This window comes from Aulonocara stuartgranti, assembly GCF_965226115.1.
Source record: "Aulonocara stuartgranti genome assembly, chromosome: 18".
In the NCBI taxonomy this organism is placed as follows: domain Eukaryota; kingdom Metazoa; phylum Chordata; class Actinopteri; order Cichliformes; family Cichlidae; genus Aulonocara; species Aulonocara stuartgranti.
The window spans coordinates 32,293,661-32,302,755 of NC_138954.1; the positions used below are offsets into that span (position 1 = coordinate 32,293,661).

At 40.9% G+C, this 9,095-nt stretch overlaps 1 protein-coding gene across 1 annotated transcript; it reads right to left on the minus strand.

Moving 5' to 3' along the window:
• Window positions 1-769: 769 nt before the first annotated feature.
• LOC309693654 (piggyBac transposable element-derived protein 4-like) lies at window positions 770-2,255 on the minus strand. The gene is made up of 2 exons (XM_082513078.1): window positions 1,681-2,255; window positions 770-1,591 (listed from the first exon to the last, which is right to left on the minus strand). Exons 1-2 carry the CDS (start codon window positions 2,221-2,223, stop codon window positions 1,043-1,045), a joined length of 1,092 nt encoding a protein of 363 aa, XP_082369204.1. The 5' UTR covers window positions 2,224-2,255; the 3' UTR covers window positions 770-1,042.
• Between the last annotated feature and the right edge of the window lie 6,840 nt (window positions 2,256-9,095).

The following is a 9,095-nucleotide window of genomic DNA, read 5'->3' on the forward strand; positions in this document are numbered from 1 at the left end:
TTTTGCTGTTGTACAATTGTTATTTCATGCATTATTATACTTTTGCCTTACAAAGAAAGTCATAACAAAAACAAAAGTGAAAAAATGTGCAGTTGGTGTCAGTTGTATTTGTACTGGATCACAGGATGTAATCACTACTTGTGATATTAGCATGTATTAAATGGTATGCCTGTATAATATCTATCCATTACGATGATAAATCAGTAAAGGTCGTTTAGTTGCTAATGCTAGCCATGTTTCCAAAAACTATTACCCATACATGACTCATATTAGCCACACCTCTACCATACTTAATCCTCCTTTCTGAGCCAATAAACTCATCAGAAACGTGTTTAAAGAGGTCAGTTCAGAGGGCTGCTTTCCAATAAAGCTTTATGGAACCAGAAGTGTTTTAGCAATCACATATATTACCACCTGATGACTATTAAAAAGAATGCAGATTTAGGTTACTTTGTGTTGGCTTAATTTTACAGATTTATAAACTATACATACATCTACAACTAACTAACTATACGTCTTTTATACACTCCTGGAAAACATGCACTCAAGTGGAGTGTCTAAGCCAGAGTAGTTTTTTGTACTTTTTAGCCATTAAAAGAAATAAGATTATGTCTGATTATGTCCAAAATCAAGATCTAATAGACGCAAGCTGTGCAGATGCATGCTGTCCTAACACCTCTGGGCAGTTATTTTCAAACATTATGTAAATAAAGTGCAATTTCAAAAATCCTGTTAAAAAGGTTTTTAAAAGCCGGAGAGCAGTCAAATGCTGGAAGTGGAAGCTAAATTGGCTAGTCATTCATATGTATATTAGGTCGTTACCTAGGAATTCTGGAGGGAGGGGAGTGGGGGTGAGTGATTGAGGGGGTTGGGGAGTGGAGTGTTTCAGTTTGCCATCTTAGGGAGAAATCAACACATGTCCTTTGTATGTCCTTTGTTGCTGACATTTATTGATGAAAACAGTACAAAAAACCAACCATTTGTACACATATTTACAAATAATGATAAAAAGTGAGTGAGTACATTTCAACATTTTCAGCAATCACTCACAATCCTGGCACTGCCACGGTATCTGTCGTCTGCATTTACCACATGTGTACCTGTAGCAGTGAACACATCGCACAGTGGCCTGATTTTTTTTGCATCTGTGTTTGACCTGACACGTGGCCCTTTTTCCAGGGCTCGGTGTGGAGGGTTGTGTCCGAAGCAACTGTTCTTTTCTTGCCTTCTTCGCAGCTACATGAGAGCGAGCCAACTCCCTTGCAAGCTCCACCAGGAAGTCCACCCGTCTTTCCTTCGTCCCGGTGCATGCTTGATACAGCACATGTGCATTCAGTGCTGCCATGTCAATCATGTTATAAAACACGGCAACTGGCCAGCGCCGTGTTCCTTTGCGGACAGTGTACTCCCGAACCATCTGGTCCATCACATCCACGCCACACTTTGTTTTGTTGTAAAGGGTGACAGTGTTTGGCTTCCTTTTGGTAGTGTTATCAGTCTGAACCACGCTGTGCATGCTGCTAAGAATATAGACTGTCTTCTTCCGTTTGGCCGCATACGCCGTCAGCGTGGCAGCAGAGGTTGAAAACACCTAAGAAATAAGATAAATTGTTATTTCCATAGCCCTTTTACACACAATGAAACACATAAACATAGAACCACAAAAGACCTGCAACATACCTGAGTGGTGAATTCATTGCGATCTGTCTGTCTAGTGGATTGAGGAATTTCCCTGCGACTCTTGTTGACTGTGCCGAGGATGGTGGTTTTCCGTCCAAGAAGTTTTTGCGCAAGTGAAAGCGATGTGAAGAAATTGTCCGTGGTAACATTTCTGCCCTTGTCTAGGAATGGTTCCATCAGCCTCATTACTACATTTTCAGAAAGTCTCTCCCCAGTGGGACGATTGGGGTCCTTGCCAAGATATGGGAAGACATTGCAAATGTACTTGGATTTTAGGTCGCAGGCCACCCAAAACTTGATCCCAAACTTGTCCGGTTTACTTGCAATATACTGCAGGAAACAGCACCGAGTCTTTGATGGGAAAAGCTGTTCATCAACGGTGATATGTAGACCAGGGTTGTAGCACGTGATGCAGTTGGTGACAAATGATCCCCACACACTGGAAATTGCAGCGAACTTATCAGTCTTTGCTCGATCACTGCGGGTGGACTTGTCATCAAAGCGTAGGTGTTGCATGATTTCTTGGAAGCGGTTTCGTGCCATAGTTCCAATTATCTGTGGGTTTCCCAGGTTTGCTGACCAGCAGTCATTTACAGATGGAACCTTGTGAACCCCCCGCAAGATGACAATTGCAATAAATGCCATTAGTTCAGGGAGGTCCATGAACCAATGAACATGCTCCGTTTGCTGTGCATGTTGAATAGTCCATTCTTGAATGCTATGAAGCATGTCAAGAGTGATGAAACACAGGAAGCTCTGAAGGCGACTCGAGATACTTCTCCTGGCCTTAGCCGTTGGCTCTCCATCTGCAGCGTACGGTTCTATTGGGGTGAAAGGGAGACGGGTCCCCACATGTTCTTCACGCCACACTGTGCCATCTTTCACTGTCTCAGTCCCCAAACAAGCTCTCTTTTTCGGTGGAGAAGCAGTCTCCTCATCTGCAGTGTGAACAAATTCAAATTGTGAGCAATGGGAAGGTCAAACAAACTTACTAACTACATCCACTTACTTGTTTGAAATGAAAAAGGAAATAACATGAAGTGAAACTAACCGGAAGACTGATCAGACAGCTCTGAGTCCGAATCCGGCTGAACTTCTAGGTCTTCTCCATCCGAGTCACAAGGGTCGACTTCCGTCAGGATCATTTCCAACGCCTGCTGAGTAGTGAGTCTTCTCTGCATTTTCTTTCCTTGGAGAGGAGGTCCGTACACCACAGAATTCTTCAGGGCAATGAAGGGTTAGGCTAAGTGCAGTGAGATTGTGTCATATATATACCCAGTACAAAAAACACCCAGTGCTCTGATTGGTGCACAATCATAGAGATGATTGTGCACCAATCATAGAGCACTGGGTGTGCCCCGCTAAGCGGGGTACTGTGACGGGGCACTCCCCGCTTAGAGCACTGGGTGTGCCCCGCTAAGCGGGGTACTGTGACGGGGCACTCCCCGCTTAGAGCACTGGGTGTGCCCCGCTAAGCGGGGAGTGCCCCGTCACAGTGCTCTATGATTGGTGCACAATCATAGAGCAGTTGCTTCGGACACAACCCTCCACACCGAGCCCTGGAAAAAGGGCCACGTGTCAGGTCAAACACAGATGCAAAAAAAATCAGGCCACTGTGCGATGTGTTCACTGCTACAGGTACACATGTGGTAAATGCAGACGACAGATACCGTGGCAGTGCCAGGATTGTGAGTGATTGCTGAAAATGTTGAAATGTACTCACTCACTTTTTATCATTATTTGTAAATATGTGTACAAATGGTTGGTTTTTTTGTACTGTTTTCATCAATAAATGTCAGCAACAAAGGACATACAAAGGACATGTGTTGATTTCTCCCTAAGATGGCAAACTGAAACACTCCACTCCCCCACCCCCTCAATCACTCACCCCCACTCCCCTCCCTCCAGAATTCCTAGGTAACGACCTAATATACATATGAATGACTCCAGCATTTGACTGACTGCTCTCCGGCTTTTAAAGGTAGAAACGCAAAATGATGACTCCGCGGGGGTCTAAGGTAGAAAACCAAAATGACTGCTCTCCGGGGGTCTAAGTTTAAAACATGCTGTTTTGTGCTGCCTGCTTTTATTCTTTCAGAAATGTCGACAACCTCCTGCAGCCTGCTGTACTCTTCCAGGACAGCTTCACCCCTCTGCACTCCTTCTTGACTGAAAAATTCTAAAATGTCATCACGTCTATAGCTAAATAAATATTTGCTATTACTGCATATTTACTATTAGGCAATGATGATGAGTTGTGGAAGAATGTTTTAGAAGCTCATTCCTTCAGCAAACAATATGTCATAGTCCTGGGTCCGGAGACCCAGAGCTTGTGTTTGTGATTAAATATTCTTTGGTTACTGTTATTCATGGTTTTATTTATCTTTATGTCTTAGGTTCTTAGTGATCTTAGCTCTCCCCCCCTCAGCGTTCATCTTAGCCTGTGTATCGTCTCTGTGTATGCCTTCTGTGTTACCTTTCTGTCTTCCCCAGTTGCCTGCGTTCTCATGTCTGCTTTTTTTTCCAGTCTCAGTGTCAAGTCCGTGTCTTAGTGTGTGCGTGTCTCACTTTTCCTGTTTTACTTTGACAATCTCACGTCCCATGTCAGTGTGTTCAGTTTTGGTTCTTCCCCGTCTTGTTTGTCTGATTGTCTCAAGCTGTGTTTCCCTCCTGTTTCCCATCCCCTCATTATACTTTGTGTATTTAGTCCCCTGTCTTTCTTTGCCTGTTGTTGGATCGTCTGCATATGTGCACTTGTGTTTCTTATGGTCCATGTCTCAGGTTTTCTGGTCTTTAGTTTCTATGTGCTTGTTTTTTATTTGCTTCCCAGATTAGGTTTTGTTAGTTTAGTCTTTGTCGTTTTCTGCTTTTGTTTGTAGTTTTGTGCAGCCCCAAATAAAGGCTCGCTTTTTGTAAATTTCCTCACTCCAACTACATTGTCAGCATTTGGGTCCACACTCTCTCCATTCCACGTCTGCCACAGAAGATGTGAAACAATGCAATCAAAAATTATGGAAACCTATACAATTCTTACCAGAAAACTGTATTTAAAATACCAAATGTTAATGTACTCATTCTGTAGAAAACATTTTATTTGGATGAATATTGCTGCTACAAATATTTAAGGTTAATAAACTGACTCGTTACTTTTGGTTAAAAGGTATAATTTATAGCATTAATCTGTGATTGTGGTAATTCCGAATCTAGCTAGCTCTACAGAAGAGGAGGAAGCATGAAGGGAGTGATGCTGTTTTAAGTGGCAGGTGCATGTCAAATTCAACGTTTCTATCAGCTCAACAAACAGAAGGTCCAGCTGCTGTACTTCAGTAGGAGAATAAAGAAAGAGAGATAACTTCACTTAGACATGGAGAAAGAGAAGAATGAGAGGACAAGGAAGGTTATATATAAAGGGCTGCTTGATGAACATCAAATTTACCACTTACATGTAATGTCTTAATTTTAATCACATATTGCACTTGTACATGATGTGTTTTTATAAATTATATGCTTATATATATAAGTCCAGAACTAAGACAGCCCACAGAGACAGTATGGGGCAAGCAAAGAGACAATGACAAGTGCTCTAGCTACATTAGAAGAAGCAAACCCTCCTCACATGGAGAGAGGATAAAGGCAATTGAAATTGATAATGTAATGAAATTGATCGACAATTTGGGAGGAGTGAAACATTCTCCTGTCTAAACTGTTTTGCAGGAAGTAGTGGATCTCACATTTCCTCTCAGGCCTCCTCACAAATCATTTGAAATGCAAGTAAGATCGCTTACTATAAAAACTACTTTGCAACATTGACTTGGATAAATAAGTGGTTTCTGCCTAATAAGACTTTATGACTGGAACTTATGACCCTCCGCAGAGGGAACAGTATTTCTCTTCTTGGAATTGAGCGAGGAAAAAAAAAATTAAGTAGTGTTTTGTGATTCTGAATAAAGAGATCAGATATTTTCAGTAAGGTCTCTTTTAAATGAAACAAACTTTGACAAATGGATCCATTTTGCTGAATGTGTCTGAAATGTAGCAGCTTTGATAAAAAAAAGAGACTTTGCCCAGGTTTTGTTGGCGATGTCATGTTGACGTGTCTGTCGGGCACTCTGCCTAGAAGATCAGCTTGCATCCAGATGAAAATTCCTCCATCACATCTATTGAACAGGGCTATGATACTAATGGGGCTGCCACTGAAAGCTGCTATAAGCTTTTTTTCCAGAGCAGCTGTACAAAGCTCTGTAAGCTCTGCCACTGCAAATCATATCTGCTCCATGACAGTGTTTATGTGTGGGGTAAGTTTACCCTGCCAACAACTAAAGGCCAATGTATTCACACAGCCTATAATATGTTTGACGTGAGTAACTCTTGGTTCTCACTCTCAGCACTGTATATCCATATAAAAATCACATTTTGTAAATATTTCACATTGCGAATGCATGAGAGTTTCCACAGGTTATTATTTGCAGTCTGTGTTATTTCACTAATCCTTTCCACAGGGAATGGCAAATAAAACACTGCAACTCTGTCTTCTTGCGTCTTATTCTATATTTACTTCAAATGCAGTGAGATATTTTTACAGTCTTTTGACAGTTCACAAACCTTGGACATTTTGAAACTTGTTCCAACTGGAAACAAGTTGCAGAAGAAGAAAAATACATTCTCTCAAGAAATGTAATGGGGTCATGTTGAGGTATTGGGGTATCTGTATAACTCAGTTGGGACCAACATGATTCACATGTGTACGGAAACTTAACCCAACAATAGACATACACAAGTTGATATACGGTGCTGTGCAAAAGTCTTGAGTCACTTACACTAGGAAAATTGGAAATAGGCGCAGTAATGTACTTAAACATGCAAACAGGGGAATAGAGAAAATAATTGTGTGTTGTTGTTGTTTTTAATCCATTTATGCTTTTACTGTATTGGCAATGTGCTTGGAATCATTGTCATTGCTGTAAAATTAAGTTGTCAGATGCTTTCCAGATTATATTGCATTGCAGATCAAAACATGACAGTACTTTTATGCATTCATAATTCCACCAGTTTTGACCAGATCTCCAACACCACTGGCTGAAATGTAGCCACCAAACCATGAAAGGGCCCCTACTGTGTTTTACAGACTGCAGACACTATTGTACCTCTCTCCTGACCTTCTCTGCACATTACTGAGGATGATTTAAACCAAAAATTTCAAATTGGGATTTTCCACTGATTTTCAGTCCAGTTCTTCTGTAATTTGGTATACCTGAGCCTTTGCTTTCTGTTTGCCTTCCTTAACAATAGGTTTGTGACAGCTACCCTTCTACTGAAACCATTTCTGCTGAGGCTTCAGTGAACATTAGATGAATTAACTGATCATTTTCCCCTCTTTCTTAACGACCAGACAATTAAATACTATTTTATTATCTGTCAAACTTTTTTATCTTTGGACATTTGTCACAGAGTCAACTAAACAAATGGGTGCAAACAATGTGCTTTTACAACAGGCTGTTGGTAATAAAGTGCCTAAAGACAAAATATAATTTAATTGGTTCTCTGCTATGTTGTCCATTATGTGTAGACACAACACTGGTTCATTGGTGCCTTTTTATGCATGTTACTCAGTCGATGTTAACTTTAAAACTTTAAAAAACTTTCAGAAAGACTGGAGAACTGCTCAGGACCACTTTAAACAAATTACAAGGATGTCTGACTTTTCTGAAGCAAAATATAAAGGAATGAGGGATGACTCAAAACTTCTGCACAGTACTGTAAATTGAGTAAAACTGATAAACTGTCCAAAAAAGGGAGCATAAGCATAACGTTTGATTACATGAAAGATGAAGGTAAAAGGGAAGTACAAACACCGAACTCTACAAAGGCACAGCAAATTAATTTCTGGCCAAATGAGTTTTAAAATAGCTTCTGTTAGTCCAAACTACCTAATTGAAAGAGAAAGCGACACCCACCATCAGTCACAGTCCCAAAACAACCTCTTGTATAAATCCTTTTGTATTTAGGAAGTTTTAAGAATAAACTTAGTATGTAGCACTGTGCCTTTATAACACTTGTATAGCCAACATCTATTGTGCTTTTCCTACTACTACTCCTTAAAATAATGTTTCTTTTTTTTATATACATAAAAAAGCAGCTGTAGCCCTGTAGTTTCCTCAGCTCAGCCTCGTCCACTACTCTGTGTATGTTTGTTAAAGCCATTTGAAGCATTTTGGCTTCAACACTGAAGCCAAAATGCTTCGTATAATACATTATTATTATTATTTGATCAAGAGCACGGCTTGCAGACCATCCCATATATTTGCCAAAGCTGGATAGGTGAAATTCTGGGGTTTCATTAGTCTTAGCGCCAATTAGCCAATGGTAAATGGCCTGTATTTGTATAGCGCTTTAATTAGTCCCTAAGGACCCCAAAGCGCTTTACACTACATTCAGTCATTCACCCATTCACACACTGGGGATGGCAGCTACATTGGGCCCTCTGACCACCACCAGTAGGCAACGGGTGAAGTGTCTTGCCCAAGGACACAATGACCAAGACTATCTGAGCTGGGGGCTCGAACCGGCAACCTTCCGATTACAAGACGAACTGCCAACTCTTGAGCCACGATCGCCCCAGTTTATGTATGCAGCTTGCTAAGTAGTTGGCTACCATTAGCCGATAACTTAGCACTCCTGTCTTTTATCAGTGTAAGGGTAACTTCTTGATCCAAAAAAACACATGGTGACACCCAAAACACAAAATGTTGAGGCTTCAAAAAGCTCAAAACCAGTGGGTTTTGATCCTACATGTATGTTCCATATGTTGCTCTTTTATACTATTCATGAGCAATATGCGCTATCTCTCCCCCCCCCCCAACATTAGCATAGGCTACATTTACATCTACATTTAACCCTTTAAAAGGGAAGTGAAAATTTTATTTTCTACTTTATTTGTTTAATGTAAATCTGTAAGATTTGTTTGCAGTCACTGAAATGTGTGCCCCACATTATTTGTTGCTACCTTTAACTGAGGAAGAATCCTTACAGGAAGACTATTCCAGTATTTTTGCCTGTGTTGTTCTCTCTGCCGCCATATGGGGGCATCATTGCACCACAGTATTTTGCTCTTCTCCCTCTGTTTTGCTGTGGCCCTTATCTGGGACGGAGTGACATTAAGGGAAGCAGTTAAAGGTTAAATACTTTTCCCAAGGGTGCTCCACGCAGTCCTTCAACATATGTTAAAATTCTTATACAAGAAGCTGCAGCCTACAGCTTACAGATCGCAATTTTATAATGTTGTAATGGCTGGACTGCAGCAATTCATCTTTAGGGCTATATGCTAATCACCTGGCTCAGACTTGTGTAATGATTTTGCCAGTGATATTAAACATAGAAAGATGGGATGGCGCTTTGGGGGGAGGTGGATTAGGGAA